Genomic DNA, 19,264 nt, shown 5'->3' on the forward strand with positions numbered 1-19,264 from the left:
ATGTTATGTTACTAATACCAACTCTGCTAAACATTAGTTTGAAGGTCCTGGGACTTTAAAATCAACCTTATTGATCTTATTTGATCTGACTCCCTCCCTCAAGACATTTCAAGCCCCCTCTAGAGGATTTGGGACCAATAGCAGTGACATTATTCTACTTTCTCTTTCCTTTCCTCCTGTTTGACTGTTTGTCTCTGGGCTGCTATTTTCTCATGGGAACAACCCAGACTGACCTTGACTTTTAGATAACTTTGGAATGAGTGGCACAAGAAAAAGAGGACCAAGAACTAGACAAACAACTTTAACCTCGGCCTTACAGACACGCAGATCATCTGTACCTATCTTACCGTCGGCAGCGGAAGAAGAAACTGAGCAGCTGCAACTGGAAGATATGGCCTCAGGAACAACTGCTTCAATTCTAGAGAAAATTTATGAAAAGTTGGAATCTCTGGACAAAAGAGTAGAATCTCTGGACAAGAAAGCAGATGAACAAACAGCCAAGATTGATCAAAATACAGCCTGCCTAAATCAAATAACTGGACAAGTGGCACAGAACGTACAAGCTATTGGGCAGTTGACTGAGGACACTGCAGAAAATCAAAAATTGGCTGAGGCTACTAGTCAAAAAGTTGAAAAATTAGAACAAGAGGTAAAGAAGAAGAAGAAGAAGAAGAGTTTGGATTTGATATCCCGCCTTTCACTCCCCTTCAGGAGTCTCAAAGCGGCTAACGTTCTCCTTTCCCTTCCTCCCCCACAACAAACACTCTGTGAGGTGAGTGGGGCTGAGAGACTTCACAGAAGTGTGACTGGCCCAAGGTCACCCAGCAGCTGCATGCGGAGGAGCGGAGACGCGAACCCGGTTACCCAGATTACGTGACTACCGCTCTTAACCACTACACCACACTGGCTCTCACTGCAAGCAGCCACTCTGCAGCAGGTTGGAGAGCAACAGACGTACTTATCTATGATAGAACTTCGGAATCGGGGAAATAACCTAAGGATAAGGTCAATTCCAGAAGCTGAGGAAGGGAATCTAACTGAGTTCCTGACCAAAGAGTTTTCCAAGTTTTGGCTTATAGAAGAGAAGGACTTTAAAATTGTGTCAGCCTTTAGACTTGGGAAATTTGCAAGGAAAGACAAGCCCAGAGACTGTTTGATAACTTTGCGATCGAAGGAGGAAAGGGATAAGATTTTGGGCTTGCACTACGGAACGTCACTGGACATTTTGGGCAGAAGAATTGAAATTTACAAAGATATCCCGAGACAACTGCTGGACCTTAGATCTGAATACTTCAAACTGGCCAGATTGTTGAGGAGCAATTCAATCATCTTTAGGTGGGAATTTCCTCAGGGATTATCTTTTACCTTTAGAGGGAAGAAGGTTAAAATCAAAACATTGGAAGACAGAGACAAATTTTTGACTGCTTACGGAGAGGACCTACAGAAAGGAATTGAAACACCATTTGGGCCTGGAGCATCTGCTGTACCTACACCCTTGGACATTGAAGATTCATAGAAAAAGGAACCACCCCTTGAAAAATAACAGATCCATTCAGGATGTCTCTGCAACTTCTGAGTTGGAACATAAATGGCGCTAACATTCTGGAGAAAAGGAAAAAAATATTTCATATTTTGAAAAAAGAACAATTGGACATTATTTGTTTGCAAGAAACACATGTGACTAGGCTACACAGAAAAGTGCTAATAAATAAAAGATTAGGCCAAGAATTTATATCCTCGGACCGAGTGAAGAAGAGAGGAGTGGTGATTTATGCAAAAGAGAGCCTGTCACCTAAATTCCTTTTTAAAGATGAACATGGAAGAATTTTGGCAATTGAGATACAACACCAAGGAGAGAAGTTTTTGATATTAGGAATTTATGCACCAAATGAGGGGAAATCAGAATTTTATAAGAAGTTGCATGAGAGTGTCCTGGACTATCTGGACTATGACAACATCATTATGATGGGAGATATGAATGGCGTGGTCTCAACCAATATGAATAAGTCTCAAAATCAAAATGTGACAAAAGATGGCAGACTACCTAAGACTTTTTTTGAACTGACTGACAATATGGACTTGATTGACATTTGGAGGATAAAGAACCCCTTGGGAAGAGAAGGAACATTCTTCTCGGAAGCCCAACTGACATGGACAAGAATCGACCAAATATGGATATCGAGAGGTCTGGCACCTAAGACCAGAAAGGTGGAAATCTGCCCAAAGACCTGCTCCGACCATAATGCGGTAAAGATGGATATGACACTATTACCAACCGGCTCCTTTAGATGGAAAATGAATGACAACTTGTTCAGAGATCAGGGAATTATTAAGAAGGCCCAAAAAGCTTTGAAGGATTATTTTGAGATAAATTTGAACACTTCGGTGGAAAAAAGAACTATCTGGGACGCAAGTAAGGCCGTGATGAGGGGGTTCTTGATACAACAGAACGCTGTAAAGAAAAGGACACAAAATGAGAAAAAAGACAAGATCTTGGAGAAAATTAAAGAACTAGAGAAGAAGTTAAGATCTAAACCGAAGTCACAGCCGATTCTGAGAGAAATTAAACTATACCAAGCACAATATTCTAAACTGATAAACCAGGAAATAGAGTGGAAAGTTAAACTAATGAAACAAAAAACATTTGAATCTGCGGATAAATGTGGGAAACTGCTAGCTTGGCAGTTGAAGAAAAGACAAAAACTAAATACAGTTACTAATTTAGAGATTGAAGGAAGAAACATTCAGAACCCCGTGGATATTAGAAAATGCTTCCAGAAATACTTTAAAAAACTATATACACAAGGGCCGCAAGATGAGGCTGAGGTTAAACAATTTTTGGAAAAGAATGGACTATCAAAATTGTCACAAGAAAATAGATCAATCCTGAATTGTAAAATAACACCACAAGAGATTGAACTTGCCATTCAGAACATGAAATTGGGCAAATCTCCAGGGCCAGATGGGCTGACCTCCAAGTACTACAAGATATTGAAGGACTATCTGATACAACCACTGATGGAGGTCAGCAATGAAATTATGGAGGGGAAGAAGGCGCAGAATCGTGGAAAGAAGCCTTTATCACATTGATACCAAAATCGGAAGCTGAAAAGACACAACTCAAGAACTACCGTCCCATCTCCCTCTTAAATGTGGATTACAAAATATTTGCAGACATTTTAGCAAGTAGATTTAAAAAAGTTCTAAATGAAGTAATCCATAAAGACCAGGCAGGCTTTCTCCCAGGTAGACATTTGTTTGCTAACACAAGGAACATTGTTGATATTTTGGAACTCTTGCAAACAGATGTCAATATAAAAGCAGTGCTAATTTTTATAGATGCGGAGAAGGCCTTTGACAACATCTCCTGGAAATTTATGAAAGGGAACTTAGAAGGGATGGGAGTGGGACGGGGTTTTGAAAATGGGATTGACGCAATTTATTCAGAACAAAAGGCTAAATTGATAGTTAACAATGTGGTTACAGAAGAGTTTAAAATTGAAAAAGGAACACGGCAAGGTTGCCCTATCTCCCCATTGTTATTTATCTCAGTTCTGGAGGTGCTCTTGAATATGATTAGAGGAGACAGGTTGGTGGAAGGAATACAGGTCGGAGTGAAACAATATAAACTCAAAGCTTTTGCAGATGACCTAGTTTTGACCCTGCAGGAGCCAGAATCTAGTACAAAAAGAGTATTACAAATAATTCAAGATTTTGGTCGGGTGGCGGGATTTAAATTAAACAAGCAGAAAACTAAGGTAGTGGGGAAAAACCTGACAGATGCAGAGTCAGAACGGTTTCAGAGAGAGACAGAGTTAAATGTGGTTAAGAAAGTCAAATACCTAGGGGTAAACATAACAGCAAAAAATCTGAGTTTATTTAAAGACAACTATGAGAAATGTTGGTCAGAAATTAAGAGAGATTTAGACAGCTGGACAAGACTGAAACTTTCCTTATTAGGCTGAACTGCTGCTATCAAGATGAATGTATTGCCAAAAATGTTGTTTCTGTTCCAAACATTACAGATTGTGGATAAGACAGAGTGCTTTCGGAAGTGGCAGAGAGATATTTCTAAATTTGTCTGGCAGGGCAAAAAGCCCAGAATTAAGTTTAAGATACTAACAGATGCGAAAGAAAGAGGGGGCTTTGCCCTGCCAGACTTAAGGCTCTATTATGAATCAGCAGCCTTCTGCTGGTTAAAAGACTGGCTACTTCTCGAGGACACTGATGTGTTGGATTTGGAAGGTTTTAACAATGCTTTTGGTTGGCATGCATATTTATGGTATGACAAGGTTAAGATTAACAAGGTTTTCAAGAATCATATTGTCAGAAAAGCAGTGTTTAATGTCTGGACAAAATATAAAGACTTACTGGAAAATAAAACACCAAGGTGGCTTTCACCATTGGAAGCTAAGGCCCGAAAAAGACCCAACATGGAGGCCAATTGGCCAAAGTATTGGGAAATACTAGAAAAAGATGGAGATAATTGGAAATTGCAGAGTATGGAGAAAATGAGAGATAAAGTGCGAGATTGGTTACATTACGCTCAGATTAAGGAAGTTTTTAAACTTGACAAAAAGTTAGGGTTCCAGGTGGAGAAATCGAAGTTGGAAACGGAATTGTTAGAGCCTAAGACTAAGGTACTTTCAAGAATGTATAACTTGCTGTTGAAATGGAACACACAAGATGAAACGGTAAAATCAGCCATGATAAAGTGGGCACAGGATATAGGGTACAATATCATGTTTGAGGACTGGGAAAGGCTGTGGACTACTGGGTTGAATTTCACTGCTTGCAACGCTTTGAAAGAAAATGTAATGAAAATGATATATAGATGGTACATGACCCCAGTCAAACTTGCAAAAATATACCACTTGTCTGATAATAAGTGTTGGAAATGTAAGGAAAATGAAGGAACATTCTTTCACCTCTGGTGGACCTGCCCTAAAGTGAAGGCTTTCTGGGAAAAGATATAAAATGAACTGAAAAAGGTATTTAAGTATACCTTCTCTAAGAAACCAGAGGCCTTTCTTCTGGGTATGGTGGGCCAAGGGGTGGTAAAGAAGGACCGAACATTCTTTATGTATGCCACAACAGCAGCAAGGATACTTCTCGCGAAGCACTGGAAAACTCAAGATCTACCCACACTGGAAGAATGGCAGATGCAACTGACGGACTATATGCAATTGGCTGAGATGACCGGCAGAATCCGAGATCTGGGAGAGGAGACGGTAGAAGAAGATTGGAAAAAATTTAAGATTTACTTGCAAAAACATTGTAAACTGTATGAATGCTAAGCAGGATGCTTGATCATAAACAATTTGGCACCATCAAAATAGATGAAGTGAAGTAGGAGGATAAGTGAAAATGTAAGAAAAAACAATTTTTATTTTGGATAAACAGTTGGTTAAATGTAATTGATAATTAGACAGTAAGGATGGAAGTAAGGTGATAATTTGCTTGATTTAATTTTTTTTACGTGGAAGGTAGGGGCGGGAGATGTGAGGAGGTCACAAGAAGATAAGAAAGTATGTTATGTTTTGTTATAATTTTGTTTGACTATTATATTGTAACTTAAAAATCTCAATAAAATATTTATATATATAAAAAAAAATACTCATTGGGTTTTAGGTGCCAAATATGGTGGCCATTTTCTCACAAAGAAGCTTGTCTGGCTAGTTCAACAATGAAATCCTCCATTATATTTTTACCCTTGTTGAATCCAGGATTTAGATGGGACTTGGGCATCATGCACACTAACCCCTCCAAACTCACAACAATATATCTGTATCTGAAGAAGTGTGCATGCACACAAAAGCTTATACCCAGAACAAACTTAGATAGTCTCTAAGGTGATATTTCAACTGTGTCAGACCAACACGGCTACCTGCCTGAACAATATAAATGACCACGATGGAACCTGGAGTGTGCCTCAGTCTGTAGCCTGAACATTGATACTTTCGCAAAAGTCATTTATTCATATTCAGTTTTATTATGATACACTTTTCTTCTTCACTATTTTGGCAGCCAGATAGGATACGTAGCTCTGTTATATCCAGTCACAGTAGTTCAGAATTGTCTACACAGAGAGGCAGCAGATCTCCAGGGTTTCTGGCAGGGGGAAAACCCAGCACTTTGCAGAAACACCTGCAGTTGAACCTGAGACCTTCTGCATTTGCAGCAGATTCTCCCCCACCTGAGCTTGAACTGCTCTCTTACCTGCAACAACGTGGAAGAGGATGAAGACCAGAGCAAAGCTCAGGTAGAGGAACCTCATGGCTGGAGTTGTCTCTCAGATCTTTGCCCAAGGGAAGATGCTCTAAGGCAGAAGGAAGTCGAGTTTGGATGGAACGAGGAGGTTCTCTTTACTTATAGTGTTCCTGTGCCAAAGAGATGTTGAAACATACATTTGCTCATCTGGGTGGGGAAAGCTGCAAACAGGTTTTTCCAGTAACTGTCAGCATCTGAACCCTCCAGGCCCTTTTCTCTTAACTCATCCTAAGCTATTTATTTCTCTTCCTAAGATTTACCCGCAGAACCACCTTTCTCATATGTTCACAATCTGTCCTGTGCTCCAGGCCCTGCTGTTTAATTTCCATAACAATTAGCAGATTTCCTGTAATCTCAACTTCACAACACCTAAATGGAAAGGAAGTGAAATACCGTAGTTTTGCTGTAATGCAGTTTGATGCAACCTCTTGTGGTTGGACCGCAATTGCAATACCTACCAAAAAAGAAACTTTTCAGTGTGCTTTTCTCCTGATCTGCACATTTTTAGATGCATTTTGCTTAATGTGCTTGTTTTTGTGGTGCACAAGGTTTTATGTACACTTTCCCCATCATGCGTTTTTTTAAGAAAAACAAAATAGTGATTTTATTCCATCATCCATAAGAAGATTTCACCATCACTGAAATATTGCCAAATCTGACCCTCAGTTCTGAAGGTACATTTTGGCTTTTAGAAATATGATTTATTCACCTGTTTACAACTTAAGTCTGTATGGAGGGGGTCCAGAACAGCATGGCCCAGAAAAAGGTGATCAATGCAGTACTCACTATAGAACACAATTAAAAACTGCATAAAAAGAAACATGGTCTTTGCTTGTTTGATTCTGTATTCATTGGTGTTACGACCACAGCAAACTATGGCAAGTTCTTAAAGAAATGGGTGTGCCTGATCACCTCATCGCTCTCCTGAGAAATCTCTATGTAGGACAAGAAGCTACACTTAGAACTGGATATGGAACAACTGATTGGTTCAAAATTGGGAAAGGAGTATGACAAGGCTGTATATTATCTCCCTGCTTATTTAACTTACATGCAAAATTTATCATGCAAAAGGCTGGGCTGGATGAATCCCAAGCGGCATTAAGATGGCCGGAAGAAATATCAACAACCTCAGATATGCAGATGACACAACCTTGATGGCAGAAAGTGAGGAGGAATTAAAGAACCTTTTAATGAGGGTGAAAGAGGAGAGTGCAAAATATGGTCAACATCAAAAAACGAAGATCATGGCCACTGGACCCATCACCTCCTGGCAAATAGAAGGGGAAGAAATGGAGGCAGTGAGAGATTTTACTTTCTTGGGCTCCATGATTACTGCATATGGTGACAGCAGTCATGAAATTAAAAGACGCCTGCTTCTTGGGAGAAAAGCAATGACAAACCTAGACAGCATCTTTAAAAGCCGAGAGATCACCTTGCCAACAAAGGCCTGTGTAGTTAAAGCCATGGTTCTCCCAGTAGTGATGTATGGAAGTGAGAGCTGGACCATAAAGTAGGCTGATCACTGAAGAATTTATGCTTTTGAATTATGGTGCTGGAGGAGACTCTTGAGTCCCATGGACTGCAAGAAGATCAAAACTATCCATTCTGAAGGAAATCAGCCCTGAGTGCTCACTGGAAGGACAGATCGTGAAGCTGAGGCTACAATACTTTGGCCACCTCATGAGAAGAGAAGACTCCCTGGAAAAGACCCTGATGTTGGGAAAGATGGAGGGCACAAGGAGAAGGGGACGACAGAGGACGAGGTGGTTGGACAGTGTTCTCGAAGCTACAAACATGAGTTTGAACAAACTGTGGGAGGCAGTGGAAGACAGGAGTGCCTGGCATGCTCTGGTCCATGGGGTCACGAAGAGGTGGACACAACTAAATGACTAAACAACAACAAACAACAACAAGGTTGGCCAAGGCTGGCAATGCTCAATGGCAAATGTTTTCCTTTGCTTGTTCTGCAAAGGCTCTTCATCCCCTCCCTCTGTGAACTAAAGAGCACAGGAAGTGCTTTGCTGGATCAAGCCAAGGGCCCATCCAGCATCCAGCTGTATTGTTTTTAACACTTGATTGGAAGCCGCCCAGAGTGGCTGGGGGAACTCATCCAGATGGGCGGGGTATAAATTATTATTATTATTATTATTATTATTATTATTATTATTATTATTATCATCATCATCATCATCATCATCATCATCATCATTAGTCTGTGCATTTGGCAAGCCAGACCCACAAGCAGGATACTACATGTACAGGAGCCCTCTCCCCTCCTGCAACTTCCAGTATTGGGGATTGATAAGCATCGCTGTCTCCAGCTGTGAAGGTAGAGCAAAGCCATCGTGACTGCTAGCCTTTGTTAGTCCTCCTCCTCCACCCTCTTTTAAAGTCATCCCAGTTGGTGGCCATCACTGGCAGGGAGTTCCACAGTTTAACCATGAGCTGTGGAATAAGTCTTTTCATTTCTCTGTACTGAAATTTCCAGCATTCATTGGATGTCCACAAGTTCAAGCCTTATGAGCGAGATGGACAAACTTCCCTTTATCCACCTTCTCCACAGATAGAGGGTCCTCGTTGACCCACAAAGCAATCCCATCACAGCTCGTCCTGCCCTGTCCCAATTCTTCCCCTCATCTAGAGGCCACGCCACGCCACACCCTTGGACAGGTTTGAACAGATCAGACAAATCGGCACCAGGTGAGATCTCCCTGCCATCGTTCCACATTTTCATAAAGCCATCCCCGCATGCAGGGGAAGAGAGGTGGCGCAACACAGCCTCTCCTGCCTCATGGCTGCGCTGCATCCTTCATCTTTGCATGAGCATCTATGAGGACCAGGAACGATGGTGGCGATTCTCCGCCTTCCCTGCAAGGACAGCTGTTCCCACTCAGCTTCTGCTCAATTCCTCCACAGCAATCCAGAGAGGAAACCCAAGTTTCTCTGGGTTCCTTGTACCTGGCGTTGAGAGAGCCCTGGCTGATGGTGTCCCCCTCACCCAGAATAATACATCTCGTCCTCTTCTTGCCTGCGTGGATGGGTGGCAACAATAGGAATGGGATCACCCAAGTTTTACCTGTCTCTTTGAGCACCGGAAGGCAGCAGGGATTGGCGATGGCATTAGAGGTTACCGCCCACACAATTCTGCTGCACTTTTCTGCTTGTGTGGTGGCACACAACACAAACATGGTGCCTGGTGTGCTCTGGTCCATGGGGTCATGAAGAGTCGGACATGACTAAACGACTAAACAACAACAACAACAATGTACTAAGCTTGGATCCTAGAACAATAAGCAAGTAGGATCCTAGAATGCAACAACTGATTGGCTTGCAGCAGCAGCCCAATCAGACCCCAGGAGGACATTAATCAGCCTATCAGGCTGGTAGGATCCTAGAATGCAACAACTGATTGGCCTGCAGTAGCAGCTCAATCAGGCTCCAGGAGGGAAGCAGAATCAGCCAATCAGGCAGGACTCATTGTGTAAATAATGTACAGTGGTACTTCAGGATGCAAATGGGATCCGTACCAGAGCCCCGTTCGCATCCCGAACAGAATGTAAGATGCAACAGCGCGTCTGCGTGTGCGCGGGTCACATTACGTCGCTTCCACGCATGCGTGTGATGTCATTTTGGCCACCTGCGCATGCGCAAGCAGCGAAACCCAGAAGTAACACACTCCGTTACTTCCGGGTTGCCACGGAGCGCAACCTGAAAGCGCTCAACCTGGAGCGTATTTATCCCGAGGTATGACTGTAGGTTATGCCTGAGGTTTGGGGGGAAATTCCATCACTGTTTTACAAGTTGCAATAAAGAGCATGAAATCACCGCAGGACTCTGAGTATATTTCAATTTGCAGGTGTGAGGTGTGTCACTTCATGACTTCCCCTTGCTGTGAGTCTGGAAGAGGACAGTTTATAGAGATAGAACAAACAAACACTTTTAGGTAGTCTGTCAGGTTTTCACTCCTCCCGTTGCTGGTTATGCATCTGTTATGTCATATGTCCATGTTTATTTTCCCAGGCTTGGAAAGTGTGGGAATGGAAGTTGACCTTAACTCTTCTGCTCTGTTGTGTTTTGTTCTTTTTTCTGTTCTGTTCTCTCTAAGGGCTAGAGTGAGAGGACACCATGAACGTTTGTCCTGTAAATACTGCTTAATAAATGCTTAGAATGAGCACACCAATCTCCACTTCGTTTCTGCTGATCTCTGCTGAGTGTGTGTGCACATAGGCATCTGCTATGTGTCCCTGGAGCGCTCCGGGACTGATGATTTGTGGACGTCCTGGAGCTGCGCAACATCAGGAAGATGCCTGGAGAGGTTTGTCTCATCCCAGGGGCTGCGGGGGCCCCCCAGAGGCGTATTCTGACAGTCTGTACTTCATTTAAAGCCTTTAAAAACATATAACTCATAATGAGAGAAGATAGAAATTAATATATGTAGACTCAGCTACACTAGTTTTTGTGGGGGGTTTTAAAGCGTTTTAAATGCATTGTAACACTGTGACACCAGATGGCACTGTAGAGTTCCGTCTTTTGCCAACGTGATTTCTTCCTGGTGCTTCCTCCTTCTCCTCCTCTCCCATTATTTCCCAACTCCCTCCCCCCCCCCGCCTCTGAGTTGTGACCTCCCTCAAGACCCTGTTGTAAATCTAAACTGTCTTCCACTTCCTCCTCCCTGGAAGGGTCAAGTTGGGGTGGCGGTCTCCACCATTCTTCCTCTGCCCAATACCTGACAATTATGAATTAATGTGTAAGAATGAAAGTTGAAAAGAATGAAAGACCCAGATGATGACTGAACCTGGGATCTTGATCACTAGGCAGCAATAGCCCTTCCTGGTTCTTCAGTTCCTCCACACACTCCCTGGAACCTCTCTGAGTCCCTTCTCTCATTCACAGAAATTCCCACCCCTTAAAAAAAAACATTCTGAGTCCTATTCAGAGTAGACCCATGGAAAGAAATAAACCTAATGCAGCCATGTCCATTAACTTCAATAGCACTAAATGCCACCCTCAATTATTTGTGGTCACCCACAAGGCAATGGCTCCTTAAAAATCAGCTTCAATTCAGTCATGGCTCCGGTCTGGGTTGAGTTCAGCCTCTCCTGCCCATGTTCCCATAACCTGTGTGCATGAAAAGCACTGGCTGCAATTATCTGCTCCTGGGACTACTTGATGAGGACTTCAGTCAAGAGGGATCTTGAGCAGATAAGATGTTCTTTCATCAGAGTTGGGTCATATTTAGCAGTAGACACTTTTGAAAAAGAAAACAAAAAAAATACACATACTATTTCAACATTGTGAAATTATTTTGTGTTTATTCATCTGAGCATTCATCTGAGCATTTATTTCATTGTCTGCTTTCACACATGTGCAGATCTGCTCCACTTCCACAAGCAAAGATTGAGAAGAACTGGCATAGCCATCGGATGTCTACAACCATGGAGGTGGGTTGCTCACGGGTATCCCTCAAGAGCACAGCACTGTGTATTGACGCCACAGTAACTCGGAAGATTCCGACCAGACGGGCAGGGTTTGCTGAGATCCTCTTGGCAGAACCCTCCCAGGCTATCTCACTCGGGCATTGTTGGTGGTTTATCTGCATCAAAGAAACAAGAGAACTATTGTTGATGGCCCCAAAGTCAGATTCCTCACCTTCAGAAGATGCAAGAGGATCATAGAATTGTAGAGTTTGAAGGGCTCAAAATAACATCTAGTCCTACCCCAGACCCTCCAAGTGTCCCTATTTTTCAGGGATATCCCTGATTTAGAGAAACCATCCTGGTTTCTGATTTGATCCCAGAATATCCCACTTTTCCTTAGGTAAAGGGTAAAGGGACCCCTGACCATTAGGTCCAGTCGCGGACGACTCTAGGGTTAATCATAGAATCATAGAATCATAGAGTTGGAAGAGACCACAAGGGCCATCGAGTCCAACCCCCTGCCAAGCAGGAAACACCATCAGAGCACTCCTGACATATGGTTGTCAAGCCTCTGCTTAAAGACCTCCAAAGTAGGAGACTCCACCACACTCCTTGGCAGCAAATTCCACTGTCAAACAGCTCTTACTGTCAGGAAGTTCTTCCTAATGTTTAGGTGGAATCTTCTTTCTTGTAGTTTGGATCCATTGCTCCGTGTCCGCTTCTCTGGAGCAGCAGAAAACAACCTTATTCCCTCCTCTATGTGACATCCTTTTATATATTTGAACATGGCTATCATATCACCCCTTAACCTCCTCTTCTCCAGGCTAAACATGCCCAGCTCCCTTAGCTGTTCCTCATAAGGCATCGTTTCCAGGCCTTTGACCATTTTGGTTGCCCTCCTCTGGACACGTTCCAGTTTGTCAGTGTCCTTCTTGAATTGTGGTGCCCAGAACTGGACACAGTACTCCAGGTGAGGTCTGACCAGAGCAGAATACAGTGGCACTATTACTTCCCTTGATCTAGATGCTATACTCCTTGATCTAAGATGAATAACAGTTAGTGTCATAACCAAATTGCTTTTCTTCTTATCATCTGCACATTATGCAATCAAGCAGACAAACCACATTTTTCTACATCTTAATGAATGGTCCTTGTTCACTTGTCTTGAGAAGCCTTGGTCCCAGGGGCAGTGCCTAAACGAACAATGTGATCTGTGATTAAAAACTTGTGAAAACAGGAGCTGCATTACCGTGAGGCAAGGTCAGATGGCCATCTGTCAGAGATTCCTTGGGTTCTTTTTTCAATTTTCATTTATTTAATTATACTTTTCACTAATTTTATACATTTCACTTATTTTACAATCCTTTTGACAATTCAAAACTTGACTTCCTTCCCCCTCTTTCTGCGGTTCATTTATTTCATCTTCTTTAAATATATACCCAGTGCTTTTCTCTGGGGGTACATTTATTTCATCTTCTTTAAATATATACCCAGTGCTTTTCTCTGGGGGTACACAGGCGTATGCATACACTTAACTATTTTGTGAATCAAAGTTTGGCCTCATTGAGGGGCAGTATTTCAATATGAGCAGGAAAATGAAAGTACCCCTAAACATTTTTTTTAATAGAAAAAAGCACTCCTTATACTCTTATAAAACTGCAGGTTTTTACAGTAATCCTGCCAATGCTTTTATCTGTTTATAATTTATCTGTAAATATTCAGTAAACCATTTCCATTATTATATATATATAATATATATATGCAGGTTTTGGTGTCTTCGGGTGTCTTCCCGTGTAAGAGTCGGGGTGTCTGTGCGACGTTTCGACGAGGTCTCACTCGTCATCTTCAGGCTGGTGCTTTCGGCTTCTTGTTACTGGAACAGAGCAGAGTCTGGTGTTTGAGTTCCTATAAATACTGTTGAGGGGTGTGGTGTATAGCCTCCAACGTTCTGGGCAAAGAGGAAGTTCCTAGATTAGTGTGCCTTTTCTTCTTTTGTTCCTTAATTACTTGAGGGATATCTTGGGTGATTTCATGAGTGATATTCAGAATATCACTGGGTGGGTCATTAAGTGTAGATTAGTTGCTAAAGCTTTCGTGTCTTGACCTCTTGAGCTTGTGAAGAGTTTTTCTGAGAAGATGGCTGTGCTGCATTTAGTTGTGCTCTGGCTTGGCTTCGTGTATAGGGGCGAGCTATGGTTTTGTGCCTTGTGCCAGCCAGATCTGTGTAGGGATTGCAGGGGGGTGCAGCATCCGGAGGTGCCACTATAGTTTGGCTACTGGATGGAGTCTGTAATATGTCTGTGGAGAGGGTCTGGGTTTGGGTCTGGTGTGGTTGATTGGTGACGGCGTTCTGTGTGCCTCTGGTTCTGGTGTCGGTTTTTGTGGGGAGGGCTAATTTCCAGATGTCTGGCAGGCGGGACGTGTCGTCACGCTTGTTCATGTTGTGAGGGTGTTTCTCTATCTCGATGGCTTCCATGATTATTCTCTTGTGGTGATGTTCCATGTTAAAGAGCAATTTGGAATCTGCAAAATTAATTTCATGTCCTGTTTCTTTCATGTGTTGGAAAAGAGAGGAAGTTTTTTCTTCTTTTTTGACGGCATTCTTGTGTTCTGCGATACGTGCATTTATTCGTCTGTTTGTTTGTCCAATGTACGTGGCTGGGCAGACTTTGCAGGGTATTTCATAGACCCCTTGGTTTTCCAGCTGGATTTTGTCTTTTGGGTTTCTGAGGATATTGGCTATTTTTTGGTTGGTGCAGAAGGCTGTTTTGATATTGTGTTTATGGAGGATTTTGCTGATTTTGTCTGTAGTGCCCTTGATATAAGGAAGGAGGGCCATGCCATTGTTTTCTTCTGTGTCTTGGTTTTTGGGGGGTGTTTCTTTTTGGATTAGCTTCGTAACCCTGTTTTTCTGGTATCCATTGGCGATTAACACATTTGAGAGATTCTGTAACTCAGTTGTCAAGTGGTCTTTGTCAGCCAGGCGTTTGGTTCTGGAGATGAGAGTCTTGGCTACGGAGTTTATTTGTGCAGGGTGGTGGTGTGATTGTGCATGTAAGTAGCGGTTGGTGTGTGTTTTTTTCCGGTAGATAGTGTGTCCTAGGGAGCCATCAGGTTTTTTGTAGATTAGGACGTCAAGAAAGGGGAGTTGGTTGTTGTCTTCTATTTCCATAGTGAATTGTATTTTGGGGTGTAGGCTGTTGAGATGTGTGAGGAAGCTATCTAGTTTTTCTTTCCCGTGTGGCCAAATTACAAAGGTGTCGTCAACATATCTGAGCCAAAGTTTGGGTTTGTGTTCTGACTTGTCTAAAGCATTGGTTTCAAAGTGTTCCATGTACAAATTTGCGATGACCGGTGAGAGGGGTGATCCCATAGGTGCTCCTTCTATCTGTTTGTATCTTTGTCCATTGTGGATGAAGTACGTGTTGGTTAGGCAGTGGTTGGTCAGGTCCAGGATGTATTTGGGGGGGTTGTATTTGTTTTGAATGGCTGTCAAGGCTTCATTAATGGGCACTTGAGTGAAGAGAGATACAACATCCAAGGTGACGACACCTTTGTAATTTGGCCACACGGGAAAGAAAAACTAGATAGCTTCCTCACACATCTCAACAGCCTACACCCCAAAATACAATTCACTATGGAAATAGAAGACAACAACCAACTCCCCTTTCTTGACGTCCTAATCTACAAAAAACCTGATGGCTCCCTAGGACACACTATCTACCGGAAAAAAACACACACCAACCGCTACTTACATGCACAATCACACCACCACCCTGCACAAATAAACTCCGTAGCCAAGACTCTCATCTCCAGAACCAAACGCCTGGCTGACAAAGACCACTTGACAACTGAGTTACAGAATCTCTCAAATGTGTTAATCGCCAATGGATACCAGAAAAACAGGGTTACGAAGCTAATCCAAAAAGAAACACCCCCCAAAAACCAAGACACAGAAGAAAACAATGGCATGGCCCTCCTTCCTTATATCAAGGGCACTACAGACAAAATCAGCAAAATCCTCCATAAACACAATATCAAAACAGCCTTCTGCACCAACCAAAAAATAGCCAATATCCTCAGAAACCCAAAAGACAAAATCCAGCTGGAAAACCAAGGGGTCTATGAAATACCCTGCAAAGTCTGCCCAGCCACGTACATTGGACAAAGAAACAGACGAATAAATGCACGTATCGCAGAACACAAGAATGCCGTCAAAAAAGAAGAAAAAACTTCCTCTCTTTTCCAACACATGAAAGAAACAGGACATGAAATTAATTTTGCAGATTCCAAATTGCTCTTTAACATGGAACATCACCACAAGAGAATAATCATGGAAGCCATCGAGATAGAGAAACACCCTCACAACATGAACAAGCGTGACGACACGTCCCGCCTGCCAGACATCTGGAAATTAGCCCTCCCCACAAAAACCGACACCAGAACCAGAGGCACACAGAACGCCGTCACCAATCAACCACACCAGACCCAAACCCAGACCCTCTCCACAGACATATTACAGACTCCATCCAGTAGCCAAACTATAGTGGCACCTCCGGATGCTGCACCCCCCTGCAATCCCTACACAGATCTGGCTGGCACAAGGCACAAAACCACAGCTCGCCCCTATACACGAAGCCAAGCCAGAGCACAACTAAATGCAGCACAGCCATCTTCTCAGAAAAACTCTTCACAAGCTCAAGAGGTCAAGACACGAAAGCTTTAGCAACTAATCTACACTTAATGACCCACCCAGTGGTATTCAGAATATCACTCATGAAATCACCCAAGATATCCCTCAAGTAATTAAGGAACAAAAGAAGAAAAGGCACACTAATCTAGGAACTTCCTCTCTGCCCAGAACGTTGGAGGCTATACACCACACCCCTCAACAGTATTTATAGGAACTCAAACACCAGACTCTGCTCTGTTCCAGTAACAAGAAGCCGAAAGCACCAGCCTGAAGATGACGAGTGAGACCTCGTCGAAACGTCGCACAGACACCCCGACTCTTACACGGGAAGACACCCGAAGACACCAAAACCTGCATATATATATATATATATATATGCTTTCGTAGATTTTCACGGGTACAGGAATGCAGGTTTTGGTGTCTTCGGGTGTCTTCCCGTGTAAGAGTTGGGGTGTCTGGGCGACGTTTCGACGAGGTCTCACTCGTCATCTTCAGGCTGGTGCTTTCGGCTTCTTGTTACTGGAACAGAGCCAGTTCCAGTAACAAGAAGCCGAAAGCACCAGCCTGAAGATGACGAGTGAGACCTCGTCGAAACGTCGCCCAGACACCCCAACTCTTACACGGGAAGACACCCGAAGACACCAAAACCTGCATATATATATATATATATATATTTGCTTTCGTAGATTTTCACGGGTACAGGAATGCAGGTTTTGGTGTCTTCGGGTGTCTTCCCGTGTAAGAGTCGGGGTGTCTGTGCGACGTTTCGACGAGGTCTCACTCGTCATCTTCAGGCTGGTGCTTTCGGCTTCTTGTTACTGGAACAGAGCAGAGTCTGGTGTTTGAGTTCCTATAAATACTGTTGAGGGGTGTGGTGTATAGCCTCCAACGTTCTGGGCAAAGAGGAAGTTCCTAGATTAGTGTGCCTTTTCTTCTTTTGTTCCTTAATTACTTGAGGGATATCTTGGGTGATTTCATGAGTGATATTCAGAATATCACTGGGTGGGTCATTAAGTGTAGATTAGTTGCTAAAGCTTTCGTGTCTTGACCTCTTGAGCTTGTGAAGAGTTTTTCTGAGAAGATGGCTGTGCTGCATTTAGTTGTGCTCTGGCTTGGCTTCGTGTATAGGGGCGAGCTATGGTTTTGTGCCTTGTGCCAGCCAGATCTGTGTAGGGATTGCAGGGGGGTGCAGCATCCGGAGGTGCCACTATAGTTTGGCTACTGGATGGAGTCTGTAATATGTCTGTGGAGAGGGTCTGGGTTTGGGTCTGGTGTGGTTGATTGGTGACGGCGTTCTGTGTGCCTCTGGTTCTGGTGTCGGTTTTTGTGGGGAGGGCTAATTTCCAGATGTCTGGCAGGCGGGACGTGTCGTCACGCTTGTTCATGTTGTGAGGGTGTTTCTCTATCTCGATGGCTTCCATGATTATTCTCTTGTGGTGATGTTCCATGTTAAAGAGCAATTTGGAATCTGCAAAATTAATTTCATGTCCTGTTTCTTTCATGTGTTGGAAAAGAGAGGAAGTTTTTTCTTCTTTTTTGACGGCATTCTTGTGTTCTGCGATACGTGCATTTATTCGTCTGTTTCTTTGTCCAATGTACGTGGCTGGGCAGACTTTGCAGGGTATTTCATAGACCCCTTGGTTTTCCAGCTGGATTTTGTCTTTTGGGTTTCTGAGGATATTGGCTATTTTTTGGTTGGTGCAGAAGGCTGTTTTGATATTGTGTTTATGGAGGATTTTGCTGATTTTGTCTGTAGTGCCCTTGATATAAGGAAGGAGGGCCATGCCATTGTTTTCTTCTGTGTCTTGGTTTTTGGGGGGTGTTTCTTTTTGGATTAGCTTCGTAACCCTGTTTTTCTGGTATCCATTGGCGATTAACACATTTGAGAGATTCTGTAACTCAGTTGTCAAGTGGTCTTTGTCAGCCAGGCGTTTGGTTCTGGAGATGAGAGTCTTGGCTACGGAGTTTATTTGTGCAGGGTGGTGGTGTGATTGTGCATGTAAGTAGCGGTTGGTGTGTGTTTTTTTCCGGTAGATAGTGTGTCCTAGGGAGCCATCAGGTTTTTTGTAGATTAGGACGTCAAGAAAGGGGAGTTGGTTGTTGTCTTCTATTTCCATAGTGAATTGTATTTTGGGGTGTAGGCTGTTGAGATGTGTGAGGAAGCTATCTAGTTTTTCTTTCCCGTGTGGCCAAATTACAAAGGTGTCGTCAACATATCTGAGCCAAAGTTTGGGTTTGTGTTCTGACTTGTCTAAAGCATTGGTTTCAAAGTGTTCCATGTACAAATTTGCGATGACCGGTGAGAGGGGTGATCCCATAGGTGCTCCTTCTATCTGTTTGTATCTTTGTCCATTGTGGATGAAGTACGTGTTGGTTAGGCAGTGGTTGGTCAGGTCCAGGATGTATTTGGGGGGGTTGTATTTGTTTTGAATGGCTGTCAAGGCTTCATTAATGGGCACTTGAGTGAAGAGAGATACAACATCCAAGGTGACGACACCTTTGTAATTTGGCCACACGGGAAAGAAAAACTAGATAGCTTCCTCACACATCTCAACAGCCTACACCCCAAAATACAATTCACTATGGAAATAGAAGACAACAACCAACTCCCCTTTCTTGACGTCCTAATCTACAAAAAACCTGATGGCTCCCTAGGACACACTATCTACCGGAAAAAAACACACACCAACCGCTACTTACATGCACAATCACACCACCACCCTGCACAAATAAACTCCGTAGCCAAGACTCTCATCTCCAGAACCAAACGCCTGGCTGACAAAGACCACTTGACAACTGAGTTACAGAATCTCTCAAATGTGTTAATCGCCAATGGATACCAGAAAAACAGGGTTACGAAGCTAATCCAAAAAGAAACACCCCC

General features: G+C 43.1%; 1 protein-coding gene across 1 annotated transcript in view; it reads right to left on the minus strand.

Annotated features, from left to right (window-relative positions):
- The window catches only part of LOC309529566 (uncharacterized protein), a 123,630-nt gene extending 117,143 nt beyond the window's left edge, over positions 1–6,487 (minus strand). The window contains exon 1 of the mRNA XM_082217924.1: positions 6,220–6,487. Within this exon, the coding sequence (XP_082074050.1) occupies positions 6,220–6,277 (58 nt within the window). The 5' untranslated portion in view covers positions 6,278–6,487. The remainder of the gene's footprint in view (positions 1–6,219) is intronic.
- Between the last annotated feature and the right edge of the window lie 12,777 nt (positions 6,488–19,264).

The sequence above is a fragment of the Podarcis vaucheri genome (genome assembly GCF_965113315.1).
Source record: "Podarcis vaucheri genome assembly, chromosome: 3".
In the NCBI taxonomy this organism is placed as follows: Eukaryota; Metazoa; Chordata; class Lepidosauria; order Squamata; family Lacertidae; genus Podarcis; species Podarcis vaucheri.